This window comes from Trachypithecus francoisi, unplaced genomic scaffold, assembly GCF_009764315.1.
Source record: "Trachypithecus francoisi isolate TF-2019V2 unplaced genomic scaffold, Tfra_2.0 Lachesis_group6, whole genome shotgun sequence".
Lineage (NCBI taxonomy): Eukaryota > Metazoa > Chordata > Mammalia > Primates > Cercopithecidae > Trachypithecus > Trachypithecus francoisi.
In genome coordinates this window covers 106,135,942-106,159,416 of record NW_022681471.1, presented here as the reverse complement: position 1 = coordinate 106,159,416, position 23,475 = coordinate 106,135,942, and the positions used below count along the sequence as shown (strand labels likewise).

The following is a 23,475-nucleotide window of genomic DNA, read 5'->3' as shown; positions in this document are numbered from 1 at the left end:
TGGAGATGTTATTCATTTAAGTACTGAAACAAAACTGTGCTTTTTATTTCTAACTGCAGCAATCAATAAACTGAGGCAAAGCAAGAGATGTTACTGTTTGCTGATACTACCTGTACATGGGAAGTGAAGTGAAGAAATGAGCGATTATCTAGAGGCAATGACACTCATGTACACAGTCAATCAGAATAATTCAAGCCCCCTAACCCTCTTCTGCTGTCTTCACATGGTAGATGTGAAGATTTGAATTATCAAAATAATTGGCACAGCTGTTCAATTCATGTTTCCCATATAGGGATAGAATCAGGCTCAGTTTATTCAGCTACAAAGTGAAGATAATTACTTTCATCTAAACCACTCTTGTGTGATTAAAGCAATGAATCTATTGATAAGAATTCAAATACCTTAGGTAGAAATTAGTCAAATATGGCTAGTCCAGGTTTCTTTACAGTAACAGCAATTAAGACATATGTTATATAGAATATATTTAATCCATAAGGTTTCAGCCTTCTGATTTTGCCAAATTCTGAGTGCTACAAAGTGAAGATACATATGGATAGTGAACAACCATGTGTTCACGTTAAACAATGCTATAGTAATGGTTTGGAAATCCTTGTGAGTTTTACAAATAAGTGTGAAACAAGGGTGCATGTGTGTATGCGTGCATGTGTCTGTGAGCACTCACACAGACAACATCCTAATGGAGAAGAGAAGTATGAATAAATCTATATCCTAAATTCACATCAAAATGGTGTAATGGTTACCTTTGGACGTACCTATAAGGGAAAAAAGTGCTTAACGACTGGGTCTCATACTTCAAAATAAACAACATCCTTTGTACATTTCCTCAGCAGTTGTCTTGGAGATCAACATTAATCTATTTCTTCTCAGAACTTACATGACTGGAAGAAAGATAAAAATCTGCCCTTGATTGGGTGCTATGTGTTTAAGCTCTGGTTTTAGCTGTAAATCATTTGTGAAGATCATTTCTTGGTAGGTGAGTGGAATTGCTATTATAGAGTGTTAATATACTTGCAGTGAAGTGTTGCTGGGGGTAGGAGGTGTTAGACATTGATCAGGAGCTTAAGAGATGAGCTATTTATTTTTGCTGTTCTAAGAGCAAAGTTTCTATAATAAAACAATGATTCTGCTTCTCTGTCAAAAAATACCATTTTATGACATGAAAGCTCTCCTCAGTAAACAAAGAACAGACTGTTATTGGAGAATGTAAAAATTACAGTAGAATATATTTCTCTATAGGAGCACAATGGCCTTTAACTCAGTTGGAACTTACAGTATGACAGCTTTTTAAGGAAGGGACATATTCTATGGGGAGGATTTCAGACATACTTTTCAATTCCCTAGGCTGTACTAATTCTTATCATATAAAAATGGGTCTACGTTAGCACACGGTGCCAGTATATCACACACTTGCACTGCGGCATGAAAGGAGCCCAGCTCCAGTGGGAGAAATGCTTTCTGTGGCATAGTTCCAAGCAAACACATGGCACAAATGAAGCTGATTCTGAGGAATATGGAAACTTTATGTACTGTTTGATAGGGAAATGTGCACAGCTTCTAAACGGTGAGCTTCTAGTTCTGCTCCGAGAACAAGTACAATCAATTCTTACGTGGTTTCTGTAATGTTGTATTCCTAATCGAGCTGTTTACATTATAGGGAAGTGTTAAGCTTAATTTTCTGTTTTATTAGGAAGGTTTCTCATTATAAACAATAATTTCAATACCTTTTAAGTAATTTAAAAATAAGCAGTAATCCCTTCAGAAAGGCTGCAGTACCATTTCTCTAGTGATTCCTTTTTCTGTGTTTTATTTGTATAAGGTGAGCAAAATTGCTTATTCTTTGTTGCCTCAGAGACTTTAGTGGCATGAGACTAGGCAGAGACAAAAACTGATAACCATAAATAAATCAATACTATTGGCTGGTTCCAATATCCACTATCTCAATGTTCTTTGCCCTTTGTCTCTTTCTGCTATATTAATGATCTGCCTTAATTTTAGAAGTTTTCTCTAAGATAGTGGACAGAACAGGTGTTAATGAGGTGAAGGCTTCAATTCAAACTACAAAGCTAGGGAGCTTAGAGGCAACAGCTAATTCCATGCTTTTGGTTCACAAATGAATGCAAATATACACAAGTAATAACAAAACAAACTCACAGTACATGTGCTACTGAAGAGGTGTTGGGAGCATTAAATATGTGTACAAAGGGCAGCATAAAATGGGAGGTTAAAAAATTAAGCAACATTAGGAACCTGAGAGATGCAACTAATTAAGCAGTTCAGCCTTAATAAATATCCATGTTGTAATATTTTAATAGTAATATCTGTCCCTAATATCTATCCATTTATGTAATATTCCCCATTACTATCTACTCAAACGCTTTACTACACTTTCTCATAAAGGTCAGCGATTCTCCATTGCCTTACAATTCAAACTTCTATAGCATAGCAATTACTACAACAATAGTAATAACTAGTTATTGTGCTTTTCCTATGTGCTAGATATTGCACACGTCATGGATTTGATTTGTAATTATGTGCTAGATATTGTACATAGGAAAAGCACAATATATATTAACTTACAGACACCATTTGAGGTAGGTTAATAATGACCATCCCTCAGTGGTTCTGTACTTACACCCTTTTATAGACAAGGAAAATGAAGCACAGAATGAAGCATAATTTGCCCAAGGTCACAAAGCCAAAAGGTGGTGAAGGTGGAATAAAATGGCCCATATCCTCCTTTTCCAGTGTTTTTCTCTTTTACATTGTAACTACAATTTTGTAAGCAGCTATAATGTAGCCAAAGCTGGGCTAGATGCTTCACAGTCATCATCTAATCCCAACAATAACTCTACCTAGCTGGGTACGATATTCATTTTTTTACATATGAGGAAATAAGCACAGAAAACATTACCGATTTCCCCAAACACAGCCAGACAGTTAGGATCAGGATAGCATTTGAACTCAGGTCTTGCTGACTCCTAAGCCTAGCCCTGTCCACATGTCACAAGGTCTTTCCACAAGCAATTCTGCTTCCTATTCTAACACTTATTCCTTACTTTTCTGCCTCTGTGACTCTGGTTCTCACGCCATCAAATCCATCAACACTTCCTTGCAGTCCTGTTTCTAAAATAGAATTCAATGGGTTAAACAAATCATGATTTTAAAAAGCAGAAAGGAAAACTACACAAATTGGCTTGCTTCTCCTCCTCTTTCTCTAACTTCATTTCCAGCTGAATACTTTTCTCTTTTTGTTCTGCTTTATTATTATTTCACACAAAGACATTCAGATTTGTCACCTTTTGTTCTAATACCGGAAATACAAATTCATATGGCTAAAATGGAGTGGACCATGACATTGTCTCTATACCCCACTTTTATACCTTGTAATTAAGAAAAAATAAACCTTAATAAGAAAGGTTATATTAAAATTGTGCAAAGTTAGTCATTATTAAATGTTCATGGCTGTATTAGTTGCCTCCGGCTGTTGTAACAAATGATTACAGACTTAATGGCTTACAACAATCCAAATTTATTATCTTACAATTTTGAAGGTCCAAAGTCCAAAAATGGGTCTCACAAGCTAAAAACATTGTGCTGGCAGAGCTTGTTGGATGTAGGGGAGGATTCTTTGGACGTACTGGGGTGACCCAGGCTATCTCCCCGTCAAGATTTTTAACTTAACCACATCTATTAATGCAAAGCCTTTTGCCATGTAAGGTAAAATATTCACAGGTCCCTGGGATTAGGATATGGACATCTTTGGCGGGGGAGGAGTGGGCATTATTAAACCTTTCACAATGGTTCTTCATTTACTTATCATGAGAAACTGTTTGTCACAATGTGACATACTTCTTCAGGTGGGGTCAGTACTATGTGTCATTGACAAGGGTTATAGTATCGCACAATCTAGAAGCGCAAGAGGCAGAAAAGCAAACAAAAAACAACCGGTCGGACCCGGCTCCTGTGTCCTTGTGGCAGACATGGTTTAATCAAAGGCCTCCGGAAGTGAGGGAGGTGTATTGTTGGGTCTCTTTCACCCCGTAACCAAAAGACCATTTGAACTGAGGTGGAACTGGAGTTCACAAAAGTGTTACATTAAAAAAATAATAATAAACTGTGACTCCCTGAGGAAATCACAGTGTTTCTGTTTGGTACAAGCTGCTCTTCAGGAGTGAATCCTATAAGAATTTCAGATAAAGCTCTTATCTTTTGGGGAGTGAAGCCTGCAGGAATGGCTGGGGTACTGCCTTCTGGGATGCAGAAAAACCATCTTCCTCTTAGCTCAGCTTTGCTCATTCAACTTAGTTCTTCCCCTCCACACCCACTCATAAACATTAAGCCTTCTTCCCAGCTGTCTTCCTCTCCCTTTTTCATTTTTAAACTTCATCTACTTTTTGACTTCTTTTCTCTGCAACGACTACTACTAAAATCTGAAAGCTTTTTTTATTGTTACCATGGAGAGGGCAATTTTCTCAACAAGTAAAGGAGATGGTGTAGAGGGAGAGGGAAGAACTACATATGAAAATTGAAAGTTAGCCTCTGTGTCTTTTCAACAATAGCCAATTACATCTTTTCACTTCCATACACAAAACAACAGGAACACAGTGGGTGGCAAATTTAGCCCAGGGATGTGAATGAATCAGTAGGCTTTGTGATAATATGCTGGGGGTGTGAGGGAGGTGGCAAGGCAGCCCCTCAATCCTAAAACAGAAAAGTAATGAACAATGATAACTGATAGATAATTACTTTGCAGTTGTTTGACTATATGCTGCTCTCTATCATTTTCAGGTAAATGACCTTCAGAAAGGCAGTAGATGGTTTTCTAAGAAATGATGAAATACAAACATGTAGACAAAGCAGGCAGAAGGAAGCAATAAGTTTAAAAAATGAAGTGCTATAAGAACTGAGAGATAAAGATTATCAATCCTCCCTTTTTCTTTCTTGTATTCTTCTCTATACAAGTTACAAAGCGGAAGGAAACACAAATATAAAATCAACTGATGGTGAAACAACGGTGAGATTTTAATTATATCTAGATTTTTTAAAATCTCAAACTAGGAAAAATCTGCTGATCCATAGACATGAAAATATTTTAAAAGATCGGAAATATATTAGTTCTCATGTTCTAATTCTCCTGACATGAACCATATATATGCTTTATTCTTTCTGATCATCCTGAGAAAAATCAAATTCTGAATTTTTTAAATGATGATGTTGTTCAGATTGTAATAAATCACCATATTTTCCAAAGAAAAATTCTATACAATTCCTATACATAAATTTTGTGTGGAAAGGCTTGTATCATAAGAATAATCAAAGGAAAAGAACTGCAAACTAGTAGAAGCATAAATTTAAAATGTTGCTGATGGTGACATCGAGTAAAGATTTGAGTGGAAGTAGCAAGTTAACCAACTTTTTCTGTGATCCTCTTTCTCTTCTCAATACCCACTCTAGCTTTTAAAAACACAATGAGATTGTTTTCTACAGCACAATGATGAACATTTCAGGTATACAAAAAATATAGAGAAAAGATTACAATTGAAGTCTATGGCATGGCTGTACAAATCCACACACACATACGCTCAGCAGTGTAAAAGTTACTTCATTGATTTGCTTGAATTAATCATTTAAAGTAAAATTCTATACTGAATAGATGTTTAATTTTATAAAACAGCAGTGCTATCAGAAAGACTTCTGACAAACAGTGTATGATTACAAATATTATCTACCTTGGAGTAACCATGAGATTAGGAGAGTAGAATAGTAAATAAAGATCCAATTCCAGACATCTGTCCTATACACGGAGAACCAGACAGCACAAACTCAAGAGTCCACTTGTAATTGTTTTTGAATTCAGAGAAAATTAATAAGTTGCCGTGTTTACAACACACAATTCTCTTATTTGCAAAGCAAACTGAAAAATACAAATAGATAGCCAGGCAGGGAAAAACAGAGAGAGACAGACTGACTCATTGAGAGAGAGAGGAGAGGGAGAGGGAGAGGAGAGGGAGAGGAGAGGGAGAGGGAGAGGGAGAGGGAGAGGAAGAGGGGGGAAGAGAGAGAGAGAGACTGACTGACTCAGATTTATAGGATACTTGCTCATGTATTCCTGTTAGAATTTTCGGCTTGCCACTTCACATAGTATCAAGAAAACGAATGTATTACTCCCAATTACAGACTATTAAATAAAGACAAAAACTAAGATGATTTTCATGAAAAGTAAACAATAAGCTTTTTACACAGCAGAAACTGAGGATTTCATTACACAGTTATGAGAAAAGCTACATATTGATATCTTTGTTATTATGAATATCTCGGTTTCAGTATCTCAGTTATTGTGAATCTGTAAATTCCATGCCCTATTACCCCCATACAAGCCAGGGAGATATACTCATAATAGCATTTCACTCATGATCGAATTGACACCAAATGGTTGCCTCTTTGCAATATATGCAAAGAAATTTTTAGTTGTAGGCTTTGTGTTTTGTTTTGTAGTTAGACCGCTAAAAATAATCAAATTTCTGATATAGTTAAGCCATAAAGATGAAAGAAGTGTCTCACTTAAAATATTAATTACATATGTTTTTATATCTATAACATACTTATATTCCGATGTGTGGGAACTCAGTTACTTAAGTCAGGAATTCATGTGGGGATAGAGTTAGAATTTAATCAGAAAGGCCAGTCTTCTGGGATGGGTTCTACCAGCATTTGAACTATTTTTACCACGATCAACACTAGAGGCGTTGCTAACGAGCAAAATGAATATTAGAAATGAGTTTTCACTTATGAGATTAGTGTTATCTAAGATACATGCTTTGGTTAAAATATTTGAGAGAAATTCCTCATCTCCAGCTTGCTAGGTATAAAAATTTAGTAAGCTATGGAACCTGTATTCTTTGGATTGGTGCCCAAGATTTAATGCCTAAACTATTCTTTGCTTCCACATTGAATCCAAAGATTCTAGCTGTATGATGCCTTCTCTAAGGTTAACTGGATTCTGCCTCTAGATTCTGGATTATTCTCATGTCTCCCTTGATTGAACCTTTTATATGGAGTATGATAACACCTGAGAGTGAGGGTATGGGAGTGTAGCTAACCTTTACCTATTATACTAAAGTTTTGCTGTGGTTATCTGCCAAAAATAACCTAATAGTTGGCCATGCATAATAGTGTTGATCTAGGGCAACGCATAACACCATGTAAGCCACAAACTTTAAAACAACCTCCACTATAAGGAAGTGTAACCAACTCCTTACATTCAACAATACATTTGACTTTGTTCTTAGAGTATATTATTACATTTTTCTTTTTCTTTCCTCATGGTTATATTTGTTATAAAACATGGTTTTATAACTAGATCGTTAAAGATCTTTAAAGATTGTGTTCTTTGTTGCATACTATTACTACCATATGAATAATTTCACAATCTTGCCTTGCCTTTCATCTTGAGGCACCTATTCACATAATTATTTTTTCACAGTCCAAACAATAACCAGGCCTTGTAATTTAGTTATGAAATAAAAAGACTGGTATTTATATAATTGTCTTATGTGTAAGTATGTCTGAGTAAATATTCTGCATGTTTGTGTGTGTGAGAGAGAGACAGATAGAGACAGAGAGAGAGAGAGAGAGAGAGAGAGAGAGAGAGAGAGAGAGAGATTGAGAGTAAGCCCGATCATTATTGAGGGGTGTAAAAAATTAGTTTATGGAGATGCAAAAACCTGGGGTTCAGATACGAGACTGCGGTGAGATCATTTCCTCCCACCCTCTGGGGGCTCATCTGAGCTGCCAAAATATTCTCCTCTCTGACATTTTTATCTTGGCTCTTCGACAAGTTCTCAGTTGCCTGCTCAAGATTCATATTGTCTATTATTTCTTCCCTGGGTATCTATTTTCACAGAATAGTTGAAGACTCATAATAAAGCCTATTTTAACGTATCATTTTTTCCTAAGCAAACCCATTTCGATCTCCACTCTTTATTTGCCAAACATGTCCTAAATACTAATTCTAAACGCAGCTCAATGCAGTTTATTACGTTTCCATGTAAATATTTATACTATATGTTATTTGTGTATGTGTACACACACACACACACACGCGTGCACGCACACATAAGGTTTGTCGCCAATAAACCTGTGATAGAATCTGGCACTTATCAATGGCATTGCCTTGGGCAAGTCACTTAACCTCTCTGAGTTTCTCCCTTTCAAAACAAGAAAAATGCCAGTTAGCTTGTACTATTTTTGAGAGGTTTAGAAATATTGAATATGGTATGCATAGCACAATGCCTGGTATATACTAGAAATTAATGCATGGTAAGCATCATGAATTTTAGGATAGTATATATGACCTACATTTTGGGCCAAAAGGAAGTTTTTGAAAGCAATTTGGTCAAAGCCAAACACTGTATGTTTAAATAATAATGGTTGGGCAACAATGCTATGTCTTTAAGCATTTCTTTCCATTTTTCAAAATCTGCTCTTTCTTATTCACAATTATTTCAACTATTTAGTATTTTAATGGGAAGAGTTGGATAAACCTAAATGAGCAGCATTGGGATTCTTTTCATAGTGATCACTTAGAGTTTGTTTTGCTTTTCTTTTTTTACCTTATATCAAGAAATAATATATAACCAATACATAATTATATGAAAACATCAATCTTTAAAATAGCATAAATAACACCAACAATCCCTCCCTATGAGTATATAAAATATTCACAGATATATATGTGGTATGTGTTTCTAAAAGTAATATATGTGTGTTTGGGTATATAATAAATATTGCAACAAAAACTATATCATGTAGTACATACTGGTTTGAAGGTGCTCTCCTCACTATACTCCAATTATACACCACGATTTATTTCGGCATCCCACTAAATTTTGAGCATTTAATTTTTTCCTGCTAGTCCCTATTTGAAATAATGAGCTTATCTGTAGTGAGAAGCTGTAAATATGCTGCCTAGATTCCCCTTTGGAAATGAAGGACTTATTTCCCCAGCTGCTAGGAGTGCTGCTGGTAGACAGCCTTCAGCTGTCAGCCCTTGTCTTAGTCTGGGCTGCTATAGCTAAATACCTTAAACTGGGTAATTTGCAAACAACAGAATTTATTGCTTATAGTTCTGGAGGCTGGGAATTCCAAGATCAAGACATCAGCAGATTCATTGTCTGGTGAGGGCCCACTCCTGTTTAATGGCACCTTCTGTGTGTCCTTACATGGTGAGTGGGCAAGGAAGCTTTCTGGAGCCTCTTTTATAAGGGCACTGATCCCGTTCCTGAAGGCAGAGCCCCCATGACCTAATCACCCCCCCAAACCCCCACCTTCTAATGCCATCACCTTGAGTGTCAGGTTTCAACATACACATTTTGGGGGGACAAAAACGTTCAGATCATAGCAGCCCCCTTATGGAAATTCCCGTGGCTGAACAGAATCATCTTGCTCAAGTTTGTTGCCTTCCTGGAGTAGCCCATATCCAACGCGTGACTTGACATGGGATTATAAAAATACAGTCCCCTTTCTTCATTTCCTAGCACTTCTGAAGGATTATTCCAGCTCAAGAACTCCCTGAACGGTCAGCTGAGGCCCTTACTAACAACTTCTCCCTCTGCCCCTACATATTAACCGCAAGAACACTCCTAAATAGACATACTGCATGCTCACCTCAATCTCAGGATATGCTTCCCAGGAACCCAACCTATGATATTATCTTTAAGTAAGTAAACCCTAGGAATTTGGGACTGATTTCTAGAATGCTCTTATTCTAAAACTCTCCATAGTGTAGGTCAAAACTTTTCCATAATAGTGTGCATATTTTTTTCCCATTGCTCCTTTATCAAGTACTTGGAATTAAGCTACAGAACATTTGGAAGAATTAAAGCGGGGTGGACTCCTGCATATCTCTCAGGGGTCAAACACCCCTGTTTGTGGCCACCGACTTTCACAAAACCATCTCATCTTTGGCCTTAGGCACATTCTGTCGTCTGAAAACCTCTCAACAGAAGGTGCCTTCCTCACTACACTCCAAGACTTTCCTTTCAATCCAACTAAAAAATTTGAATCTATTAAGAAAATAGGTATTTTTAGAATCACTTAGAAAACAATTACAGTGAAACATGTTTTTTTTTTCTCTTTCTCTCTCTTTAAATTTGTACCGTCAATTGGAAAGGGGCTTTGAGACATTACACTACCATTGCCCTTTTGTTCCCTCTCAGATTTGAAAGCTTTATTTATGATGCAAAAATAGTCATCATGATTAATTGGTGTTTCAAGTGTCTATCATTTTTCACCAAGGATAATTGGTGTGATTAGCAAGAGGAACCTCCATATAAATCTACTTAATCATCTAAAATTCATATTTGTTTTAAGGATGACTTTATTTGTTACTTTGATTGATAATGTAAAATTCTACTATGATTTCAGTGCAAAATAAAAGTGTGAAGAAAAGTAATACAGATATTGGCATAACCATCAAAGGGAATTTCTTAAAAAATATAGAACAAACTCAACTACAGAGATTTGTTATTCACTAAGATCTTAAAACATGCTTTTTAAATTCTGATAATGAAAATATGACATACAGTTTGCTATCCTAGTTTTACAGTTGAACAAACTGTAATGGAATAGATCCCCAAATATGTGTAGTTTGTCAGTAACATACAGGGCAAGGTTTTAGATGCCTGACTTTAAACAAAGCTCATGATATTTCTACAAATACAACAAAACCAGAAAAAAATATTCACATAGTCTTAAAGCTCCTCTGTATTTCAGGAGGGGGTGAAGTAACTGAATTATATTAACAGTGTTCTTTACTATGATACCCAATCTTGTCATGAATAAAAGGTGATGTTCAGAGATATCATCAAATAATTGACAAAAAAAAAAAAAAAACAGGATAAGAAAAAAGGAATGAAATAAGGTAGTGACCAAATATTTCCTTTTTATCAGTGATCAAAATCCTTGCTTTTTTACATGTTTATAAAATCCATTCTATTTCTCTGGATGTGTAATGAAAGAAAATGAATATGTATGCTCATTTCTATTCCTTTTGAAATAACTAAAGAGATGGCATTCTGAGTCCACATTCTCTTTCCAGATTTTAAATTTTATAATTACTTATATAACACTATCAACAAATAGGACAATAGAATAAAAACAAAAAGTGAATCCTTTTTAGAAGACTGTTAATTTGAGTACAAACTGCTATATACTATGTACTACTCTTTAAAGTTGTCATGCAGATTTTAATAATTAATCAATATTCTAAATATAAATTACTATATGTAATGTAGTAATCTTTTTTATAAATAAAATTATCTTGTAGAATGCTGTGCTAAATTCCTTCCCTCAGATAATGACTCTAGAGAAAGAATGGCTGCTTGGACCCTGGTAGGTACATCATGGTGAGAGGCACAAATGTTATCCTGGTAACAACTTCACAAATTATAGACATAGTGCTAAGAGAAAAGATTTCTAAAAGATTAATTTGGTAAAAGCATATGTAGAGAAATCAAGTGACTCAGAGGGACATACACATTCAACTAAGATAACGTTCTCTCAACTGTGCTCCTCAAGATGCTCTACACAAATGGTTTCCATGGAGAAATGACTGAGAAATACTGAGCTAACAATATTAACATTTCCATAGGACTTTTCAGTGACCTTACTATGGAGATGTACATCATAGATTGCAAGGATAGGCAAAGTCTATGCATGTTTTTCAGCTTATTTGACCTTTTCATGAGGATCATGTATGAACACCTGATGAACCTGGTTTTCAGTAGGACAATTTTGGAAATGTTGAGATCTTTTATCAACTGGAAATCATAGTATATTTCCTAGTCAAAATATTTTAAATCACTTTATTGATTTTTTAACCACTTGATTGACATAAAAAGCTATACATATTTAATGAACACAGCTTGATGAGTTGGAGATAATAACAGTTATGTGCTACATAAGGACATTTTGATCAATGGACCACTGTCATGTACATAGTCTGTATACATGCAGGACAGTGGTTCTATAAGATTATAATATTTTTCTGTAACTTTTCTGTTTAGATATGATTAGATACACAAATGCTTGCCATTGTGTTCCAACTGCCTAAAGTATTCAGTACAGTCACATGCTGTACTGGTTTATAGCCTAGGAGCAATAGGCTGTACCATATAGCCTAGGTGTGTAGTAGGCTGTACCATCTAGGTTTGTGTAAGTACACTCTATGATGTTTGCACAACAAGATCCATCAGCTAACAATGCATTTCTCAGAATGTGTATCTGTTGTTAAGCAATGCATGACTATATACCCCAGTGAAATCATGTCCAGAATCTATGTCATAAACCTATGCATCATCTCCAAAATTTTTCTCCTACCTTCCTTATTTACTGTTATTATTTTTGCATGTACCATAATAACAGTTAAAAAAAGATCTACTCTCTTAGCACAGTTTTAAATATATAACATTGTTAACTACAAGCCCTATGCTGTACAGTAGACTTGTAGGACTTACTCATCTTATATGACTGAAACCCAGTTAGTATCTCTTTTTTTTTTTTCTTTGAGACTAAGTCTTGATCTGTCACCCAGGCTGGAGTGCAGTGGCACGATCTTGGCTCTCACTGCAAGCCCCGCCTCCTGGGTTCACACTATTCTCCTGCCTCAGCCTCCCGAGTAGCTGGGACCACAGGTGCCCGCCACCGTGCCCGGCTAATTTTTTGTATTTTTAGTAGAGATGGGGTTTCACCACATTAGCCAGGATGGTCTTGATCTCCTGACCTCGTGATTCGCCCACCTTGGCCTCCCAAAGTGCTGGGATTACAGGCGTGAGCCACTGCGCCTAGCCCCTAGTTAGTATCTTAATACTCATTATTTTCCATTTTTATGGCACAAAATAGCTGAGATTATGAGAGATAAGAGTGGCTATTTTTATTGGAACAACGATAGAAGGAGGGAAATATCTACAAGTCTGGGCCATGCAGTGGTGCTGCTATGAATGGCCAAGTAAATACTGGGGTTTGTGATGAAAGATAGGAAAGCCTATCTCAAGAAGGAAAAAAAAAAAAAAAAGTGTTACAAGAAAGGCAACATTGGCAAGGAAGAAAAACTTGATCTTTAAAACATGTTATTCTAAACAGACTATATTACTTGTTTTCTTGTTTGATTATCATTGCTAGAACTGGTAATGTTTTTATTGCTCAGTCTATACTTTCTCTTGAACTCAGTGAGTGTGTTTGGGTCTTAATAATTCAGAATATACAAACTGATGACCTAACATCTTTAGAGTTTGTCAGACTATTTAAGCTATTATGAAAGTGACTGCTTTCTCTTTCTCCAACATAAAAATATTGAGAGGCAGAAAGAGAGACATGAATAATAGAGTTTTTTTCTGCATTTTATTTCCTTGATTTCTGAAACAAATTTAAACAGAACTAAGAAGATAGGAAAACAATCACATCATATTTAGCTAAGTTAAAACTACATATGTCCAAAGGAGAAAAATATACATTATGAAGAGTATCTTGGCTAGCATGGCCAGCTGCCTATCCAATATCCTTTCTTTCCTTCTTAGCTAAAAAAATCCAAATTCTGTTCCGACTAGCAAGGTTTTATAGCTAAGTCACTAATTTTCACATTTTGAATTATGAAGAAAGAAACATACCTACTCAGTTAAAACACTCAATCCGGCCGGGCGCGGTGGCTCAAGCCTGTAATCCCAGCACTTTGGGAGGCCGAGACGGGCAGATCACGAGGTCAGGAGATCGAGACCATCCTGGCTAACACCGTGAAACCCCGTCTCTACTAAAAAATACAAAAAAACTAGCCGGGCGAGGTGGCGGGCGCCTGTAGTCCCAGCTACTCCAGAGGCTGAGGCAGGAGAATGGCGTGAACCCGGGAGGCGGAGCTTGCAGTGAGCTGAGATCCGGCCACTGCACTCCAGCCTGGGTGACAGAGCAAGACTCCGTCTCAAAAAAAAAAAAAAAAAAAAAAAAAACCACTCAATCCTCCCAAGATCCTTAGAAGTTAGGAATGGTCATGTGACACATTTCTGGTTAATGCACTGTCAAGTAGAAACTCTTCTGTGTGGGGCTGCCAGAAAAGCATTTGTTTTCCTTACAAACAGGAGCTGACACTGCTGGAATACGCTTTTACTTTCCTCATTTTCCCTTCTTCCATTTTAAAGTACAGACATAGTGCCTGGAGGCAGACAGCCATGTTGAGATTACAGGAAAGAAAGTCTTGCCAGGCGTGGTGGCTCATGCCTGTAATCCCAGCACTGCGGGGCTGAGGGAGGCAGATCATGAGGTCAGGAGATTGAGACCATCCTGGCCAACATGATGAAAATCCATCTCTACTAAAAATACAAAAATTAGCTGGGCATGGTGGTGTATGCCTGTAATCCCAGCTACTCGGGAGGCTGAGGCAGGATAATCCCTTGAACCAGGGAGTCAGAGGTTGCAGTGAGCCGAGATTGCGCCACTGCACTCCAGCCTAGTAACAGAGACTCCATCTCAAACAAAAACAAAAACAAAAGCAAAACAAAACAAAAAGAAAGCCTCATGTTGGAGATGACTGGGGTTGAAGGAAAGAATGGGGACATAGGGTTTTGCGGCTGCTGCACTGACCCTGGAACACATAATTCTGGAAGTCTTGCTCTATGAGAAAAAGAAACTATCTGGATAAGCCACTGTAGTGAGAATGCTGTCACACATAGCTAAACACAATCTTAACACAATAAACTGGAAAAAAATCCTTTAATTGCTAAAATTCTTAGAGTGTTTAAAATTATGATTGTTTTTGCATTGATGCGGCAAATTTAATTCTCAGGAGACTTTCATTCATCATTGACCAAAAGTAGACATGAATCATACTGCATTTAACAGTTAAGACAAACGTACATATGAATGTAGCTCTATAAAATATTGTTATATTCCAAATACTAAATAAAACTAGTAATCTGTAAAGATAAAGTAAATCAACAATATTTATAAAGTACTTAGTATATACTTAGTGGCTATGTCAATAGAATATTACACCTTCCTTTACAGGAATTTAAATTTATTTCAAGGACTAGAAAATAACAATCTAAAAAGTCAAATGACAGCTTACATTTTAATAGAAAAGTTCAAGACAACAGAAGCAGCTTTACAAGAAAATATATAAAGGACAAAATGATTTTGGACTGAATCATTGATTAAAAAGACCAACACATATTGGCAGCTGGGCACAGTGGCTTATGTCTGTAATCCCAGCACTTTGGGAGGCCAAGCAGGTGGATCATAAGGTCAGTTGTTCGAGACCAGCCTGGCCACCATAGTGAAACCTCATCTCTACTGAAAACACAAAAAATTAGCCGGGAGTGGTGGTGAGTGCTTGTAAATAGAATTCTCTATTTATTTATTTATTTATTTGAGATGGAGTTTCACTCTTGTTGCTCAGGCTGGAGTGCAATGGTGTGATCTAGGCTCACTGCAATATCTGCCTCCCGGGTTCAAGCAATTCTCCTGCCTCAGCCTCTGGAGTAGCTGGGGTTACAGGCATGTGCCACGAGGCCCGGGTAATTTTGTATTTTTAGTAGAGACAGGGTTTCTCCATGTTGGTCAGGCTGGTATCAAACTCCCAACCTCAGGTGATCCTCCCGCCTCTGCCTCCCAAAGTGCTGAGATTACAGGAGTGAGCTACCATGCCCAGCTCAGAATTCTCTATTTAAACACAATGACAAACATAAACTTCCTTATCAGAATCCCACTGGTATTTTATGGAAAACACAGTACAGTGACTTTCATCAGAATTCATGTAAATATCCTGGATCAGTTTTGCTTGATAAGATTTGACAGAAAAGTTTACAGTGAATTGAATTAAAATATAATAAGATATAAATTTCCATTCATAGACTTTGAAATATGTATTTAGTATAGTTTATAAGTTTATATAGTTTCTTTAAGAAAAAAGCATATGGTATCATTTTCCATAAAAAGGTAATTGGGAGACTTAGAAAATATGATTTTGTATGTGTGTGTGTGTGTTTGCAACTCTATGACGTTTTTATTTAAGGGGGGGTTATTTTTGTTGTGACTAGAGAATATAAAATAAGTCACATTACTGACATTGACATATCTTTACATCCTTCAGTGAAGATAATAGTGGATTTGATCTCATTAGGTAAAGAAAGAAAATTATATAAATATGGATCAGTCATCCACATGGTCACAAGCTGTCTACCAGAGACATGTACATTGGTTGGAAGATAATTAAAGCACAGAATTTGTAAATATCTTCAGCCAAACAGATTACAACATTAATTTCTTAATTGGCATTTCTTAATTGGCATTTCTTAAATGAGTTTGTACAGAAATAAAATGATGAGATGAGAAGGGTTGGATTGCTGATCGATGAAAGAGAAAAACAGAGTAATCAATCTCCTCACCCTAAGATGGCTGTCACCCAACCTCGTGAAATCCACTGGATGCCCATGGAAATAAACCGTGTTTACTTTGTTTTGTTATAATTTGGATGGAGAAATGAGATGTGTAAGAAGTTGAGGGGGGTGGCTGAGAAAACAGAAAAGAAGTAAGAAACATTATCTATTCCCAAGAGGTCTGGGGTCTGGGTTTGTGTTAGGACAATTACATTTACTAAGTGACTTTAGATCAATTAACTAAATTGTCTATAAGTCCTCTCATTTGTTAAATAAGAGAAACTATCTGTAATACCCACTTTCTGCTGAGTTCGTGACAATAGAATAAAACCAAGAAACATTCTGTTTTGTATTACTTTTAGTTTAAATAGCCAATGCCACTTTACCTACACATTGTCCCATCAATTCTTCCAAGGCTATACTATACAAGTTGTTTAGTAATCAGATTTCGACTGAATTTATTCAACAAAAGTTATAATCAGAATTATTCTGTAGCTAATTCAAATGCTTTTTGTGTATAGGCAGAGTTTTAAAAAATCATAATTTTTATTAAGTACTTTGACCTTAACAATAACAAAAATTAAATTCATTCAAATAATTATGTCCCATTTAAATATACACTGTACCCACTAAAACTGCTCATTCAATCTTTAGATAATGAAATCTCCCAGGTAAGAGTGCAATGTGTGGTTAAAAACGAATCTTGAACAATGCTATTATCATCTTGTCCAGATTGGCCAGTTTTGTCTCAACCCCAGTCTGGAGAGGTCTTATTGGAGGATAAAATGCCTTTGCCAATTCAATTCCTTATTCAATACAAGTGCAGTGGTTGAGATTTTGTGGTGAATTACCCTGAACACCTGGCCAAACGGAATTGAAAAAAGACTACAATTAACTCAGTACAGGTAATCAGACACCAGTATTATGAAAAATAATATCATATGGCCATCTAAATTCTATTTGTTGATAGCAACACTAGTCTCTACTGCTGCAAACCTCTCTTCATATTTCCCCTTCCACCTCTCTCCCTCCTGTCTCCCTCCATCTCTCTTTCTTTTGTTTTTTCTCCCTCCTTCCCCTTTTTCCTGCTTGCCTTCCTCTCTTCCTTCCTTTTTCTCCCTTTCCTCCTTCCTTTCCTCCCTTCTTTGTTTTCTCTTTCCTTTCCTTAAGGGTCAGATTTAATAATCACTCTCAGAGCAAAACCCAGGACATATTTTTCCCTGCATTTGATAGATTATGTCAACAAAGAAAACTGCTAATTATTGTCAAATATTGTTTCAGAGCAATTTTACTTAAACGTGATGAAATAGAAAAAAGCATTTTTTAATCAGATTTCTCTGACACTAAGCTATAAGGTACAAATCATCCACTGCTATTGATTCACAATTCTAGAAATTAAACTTTGAACTTCGTGTGTGTTTTACTTCTAAAGGCTTAATTTGCATATATCTCATCTCTATTCTTCTAAAAGTAATAGTATGTTTTCTACTGTCTAAAATGAAGTAGATTTGCTTAATTTTTTTAAATGGCTGTATTCTTAAAACTTAAAAAATTAAAGTTGTAATTATAGCTTCCATTTTTTTACTGAATATAATTCACTTAGTAAAAATTATTTTTATTTCAATATGGGAGCATTTCACCATTTTCTAAAATAATACTTTAATCAAGCAATACATACTAAAGGAGACCAGAAGCTTTTCACCAAATATGTTTTCTGCGTTCAAAGTCTAAAGCTAGTAAAAGGCTAGCTTACTTGAATGTCATGTCCTTATACCCTTTCTGTGGCAAATATTTCAATTACTGTGTGTCTAAGGTTTGGTCTGAATCTCATAACTAACTTCGTCTTGAATCATAAAATGTCTTATTGCATTATCTTATCTAACTTCTGATGCTTTGGAATTATAAATTATAATCCTCACATTCCAATCTGTTCAATATGAAGTTTCCTTATCACATTGCATTCACATTATCCTTCAAGCTATCTACATTTACTGAGAACTAATTTTTGTATGTGTCATAATCAAACAAATTTATATTTGAGGTATTGGTATATGGATGGTCTTTATTTCAGGTCTACATGTTGCAAAGTTGAGTAGATGACCCTGTTGCTTTAGATCAGCTGTATCCAATCTTTTGGCTTCCCTGGGCCACATTGGAAGAATTGTCCCGGGCCACACATAAAATACACTAACACTAATGACAGCTGATGAGCGAAAAAAAAAAAAATCACAAAAAGTAATTCATGTTTTAAGAAATTTACAAATTTGTGTTGGGTCACATTCAAAGCCATCCTGGGCTGCATGTGGCTCACAGGCCATGAGTTGAACAAGCTTGCTTTAGTACATAATAATTACCCCCTACAAATCTCCTTTATTTGCTCTGTCCTCCAACTTATTCTACATGTTCTTGACTGAGTTCAGTGGACAATCATTGTTTAGTGGTTGGTCAGAACCTTTTCCTTCTTCTATTGTCAACAGACCCCAGTTGCTATTTGGAAGAATTGCCTTTCCCTAATTTTGAGACTTGGGGAGGAGAGGGATTTAAATAAAATTTTCTGCTCTCTTCTAGCTCATGTATTAACATGTGACCCAAGCAAGGTTAACTGGATTCTCTTTTAAGACTTTAAAATTTGAACAGAGTTACACACAGGATGGAGAAAAGAGAATATCACAAACAGACTGGAATACTCCTTGCTAGCCGCATGCCAGAAAGGCATGCTCAGATTCTTTTTCCTTTTGTAAGTTTTGTTCCATTGCCTTTGTGCTAATTATAGCACATTTACTTTCTGCCTGATTTAATCAGAGAATGATTTCTGTTGCTTGCATCCAGAGAGCTCTAACTGATAGGCAACTAAACTATATTTGATGATTTTATTTTCCTGTTTACAATCCTTTCAGGGTTCCACTGCCTGTAGGCCATCATCAAAATTCCTCAGTCTGGCAACAAAGGATTCCCATTATTTAGCCCAGTCCTCTCTATTCAACCTCATCAATTTCTTCTCATCATATACCCTTAACTTCAGCCATATGGAATCACAATTCCTATGATGTACTCTGTTTTTTTTCCACCTCAGTGAAAAGCACAGTCTGCTCCCTCTGCCTGGATTGCCCTTCTCGTTTTATCTAGCTAGGTAATTCCAACTCATTCTGTAATGCTTGGTTTAAGTTTTATCTTCTTCAGGAATATCTTACTGGCATCTGTTCTCTCTCCTGGCTTAGTTTTCCCCGAAGAAAGCCCCAACAGCATCACTCACACAATATCAGAGAAGTTGAAAACTGCTTGAGTTCATATTTCATCATTGTCTCTTTCTTCCTTGATCTTGGGCAGGTTATTATCCTTACTGTGCCTCTGTATCTACCTCACAGTGATGCTGTAAGCATTAAAGAATTCACATGAAGTACTTAGATCAATGACTGGCATATCATTAGTGCTAAGTATGTGTTAGCTATTATCCTAAAATTTATCTCTATCATAGTGTTATTATTTTCTTCCTTCAACCTCTTTTACCTGCACATTCTATGTTGTACAACTTTATATCTCCCAGGTACTCAGTGGCAGCTCAATAGAAGTTGGTTAAAATAATAAAAATGGATAGGTGTTAGTAAAGTTTTTTTTCAGTTTATAAAGCCCTTTTGGAATTTTGCCTAATTTTTCACACATCAAACATTAACGTTGGGATTGCTTTATTTAAAACTTTACATAAAATTGATATTGATTTCCTGAAATTATAATAAAATCCTCCCCACACTTACTCCTCCTTCTTATTTCCCCTCTCACAGATATTTGTTTAATGATTATTTAGGGCCATTTTACTGACAATTTGGTGATTGAGGCAATAAAAGCCAAGAACTGACAATGTCTTTATTAATTATTTTTTAATATAAGAGGAAGAGACAGGCAAAGCATCCCACTATTCAGCAAGCAAGAGAAGGGAGATTAGATTTTTTATAAATATATATGTACATTATATATCATTACATATAATATGCTATATATAATATTTTAAAAATATTTTTATACTATATAAATTTATAAATCCTATTTTTTGTGTCTCAGAAATGGCTTTTGACTTTTTCCCCTACATTATTATTTTTCTGAGACAGAGTCTCACTCTGTCGCACAGGCTGGAGTGCAATGGCGCAATCTCAGCTCAATGGAACCTCTGGTCAAGGATTCAAGTGATTCTCCTGCCTTAGCCTCCCTAGTAGCTGGGATTATAGGCATGTGCCACCACACCCGGCTAATTTTTGTATTTGCAGTAGAGATGTGGTTTTGCCCTGTTGACCAGGCTGGTCTCAAGCTCCTGACCTCAAGTGATCCATCTGCCTCAGCCTCCCAAAGCACTGAGACTGCAGGCGTGAAAAATTGCACCTGGCCTCTACGTTAGTTTTTGACCTATATTTAAAGACAATCTCTGCGAGGCGGCATCAAATTAGTAGTCCTTTCTGAAAAGGACAAATTTATTTAGAGAACTCTGGAGACTACTGAGCACATCAATGGCTTCCCTAAATGCAGGACTCGCAAACCTGTCACAAGGAAGTGTGGACTTTCTCTCCCAATCTATTATTAGGTAACTTCTGCAGGAAGCTATAATGTCAATGGTAGAATAGGGTACAGAAGTGGAAACAAGCTCTCATTTCCATATAGTATTATGATGTGATATACAGTTTGCATAATATAAATACCATCATTGGTTAGATTTCTAGAGTTCGTGGTGGACTCAAATATAATTACTAACATTTGTTCAATACTAGCAGTAAGCAGTAAGCAAGGCAAAGTGGGAAGCATTTTTCATGTACCAACAAACTTAATTCTGATAACAAACTGCAAGGCAGATAGTACAACTACCCACATTTTATAGATAGATAAACTTGGGCTCAGGGAGGCTGAATAACTTACTCAAGGTCACATAGCTTGGGAGCCAAGCTTTGAACCCAAACAATCTCACTTCAAAACCTGGGCTTTAAACGTTAATAAAATATTGTTTCCTTTGGTAAATAAAAGTCCTGGGAGTATTATATAACTCAATGTGGTATTGTGAAAGAACATACCTCTTGTTTCTCTATGTATCAGTACATAGCAACTATAAAATGCTCAGCATAGTGTCTGACATAGACTACATCTACATCTACATACAAATCACTAAATAGTAATTGCAGTTACAGTTATTACTGCAGCAATAGTATGTATTACTTGTAGTATATGTATTATTACTTGATACATATAGTGCCTGCAGTATATGTAGCAAGTAATAACACTGGCTTAGGAATCAAACAGACTTGGATTTGAATCCTTGTTCTGCTGCTTACTGGGAATTTGACATCTATGAGCCTCAGTTATGTTTTCTGAAAAATGTGGCTATAATTACTTTTTATAAAGCAGAAGTAAAACAAATTTTCATGTACATATATGTGGTATTTACATATATTATATACATCCATATCCATAACTATATTGTGAATGTGAATGTGTATTCTGTGTGCTCTGTACTCAGAATAGGAAACAAGATTCAGAGATGGCTTGACTACAGTCATCATTTGCAAATGGCACTGAATTCAGGTCTTCTGTATTCAAGCCCAAGGCCTTTAAATGCAGGTTGTTTACTATCAAATTACTTTATTCCTACTGAATTGCTGAATTTTATTTTACAAAGAAATTCCCCTTACTCTGTCTGCCTCACTTCTTATTTTTTCAAAAGGTAGTACTTTAATACCTAAATACCTTCAGTACAACTTTCTATTTCTTTAGAAAGACTTGAAAGCTGTTACAAGTGAAAAAACTTTAATGTATAACAATTCCAAAATTATTTTTCTTAACCATTCACATATATAAAAGATGTATAGTATATTTGATCTAGTTACGTAAACCATATTTATATAAATGTATTCTAATGCTTCTAGTTGATGTCATAATTTTATCAAATGGATTACACTGAGGCTGAAAAATGAACTTTTTGTATTAAAAACATGTTCATTTGAACATGGCATTGCGTAAATGCCAACATTAAGATCTAGGGTATTTTAAAACATCTTATGTTTTGTTACTTTTCTCTTTTTAATTTATATCTCTCTTTCAATAATCCTTATCATTGGAGGAGGAAAATTGGCACAGACAACTTAGAAGAGGGGATAATAATCAATTCCCAGAGTATTGTATTTGATTCTGCAATATGTTGGGCTGCATAGTGCCAAAACAAATAGTATAAATGTAAATAGCTCCGTTGAGTGATTATTTGGTATAAAACAGATTTTTTAAAATACCAGGTTGTTTAGTAAATTTAACTCAGCCAACTATTCTTGTAAGGTTTCTGCTTTTTTTGTATACTTCTTTTTAATGTATGGCTACTTTTGTTAATTGCATTAATTTATATCCTTGATTATACTTAGGCTGAATAGTGAGAGTAATGTGTTTGCTGAGAGAGAAACAGTTGCCTAAGAACTGGTGGGAAATGGTCTAGGAGAGTAAAGTGATTGGTGGAAAATCTTCATTTTAAAGAAAAACTTCTGCCAACTTTTATCATTTTTTTCTCATACCTTCTGCTTGATGATCATCTCGTTGATATCCTCAAGGTCACCCACCATCACCCTCTGTGATTTTATAACTCGACCAAGCAGAGAAAGCCAGTCGGTAAGTTCTGTCCAAGCCCGGTTGAAATCTGCCAGAGCAGGTACCTCCAACATCAAGGAAGATGGCATTTCTAGTTTGGAGACGGCAGTTTCCTTAGTAACCACAGGTTGCGTCACCAGAGTAACAGTCTGACTAGGAGCTAAAATATTTTGGGTTTTTTGCAAAAAGGAAAAAAGAAGAAAAAGAAAAATTAGAAACACAAGCTAAAGAGCCAATTCCAATAACAATAAGTCAAATTTAATTGAAGAGTAACAATTTGAGCCAAACTCTTATTCATGACATTCTATATATTTTTCTAACAATGTGGATACTTTGTTCAGCAATATATGGTAGAAAATTAAAAGATTCAATCTTTTCATTAATATACATTTAACAATTTTTTAAAAAAATGATTTTGCTCATTCTC

The 23,475-nt window shown here is 35.8% G+C and overlaps 1 protein-coding gene across 1 annotated transcript in view; it reads right to left on the bottom strand.

The window, feature by feature from the left end:
* The window catches only part of DMD (dystrophin), a 2,224,438-nt gene that overhangs the window by 638,078 nt on the left and 1,562,885 nt on the right, over window positions 1-23,475 (bottom strand). Inside the window, 1 exon segment of the mRNA XM_033201414.1 lies at window positions 22,976-23,208. Coding sequence (XP_033057305.1) covers window positions 22,976-23,208 — 233 coding nt within the window.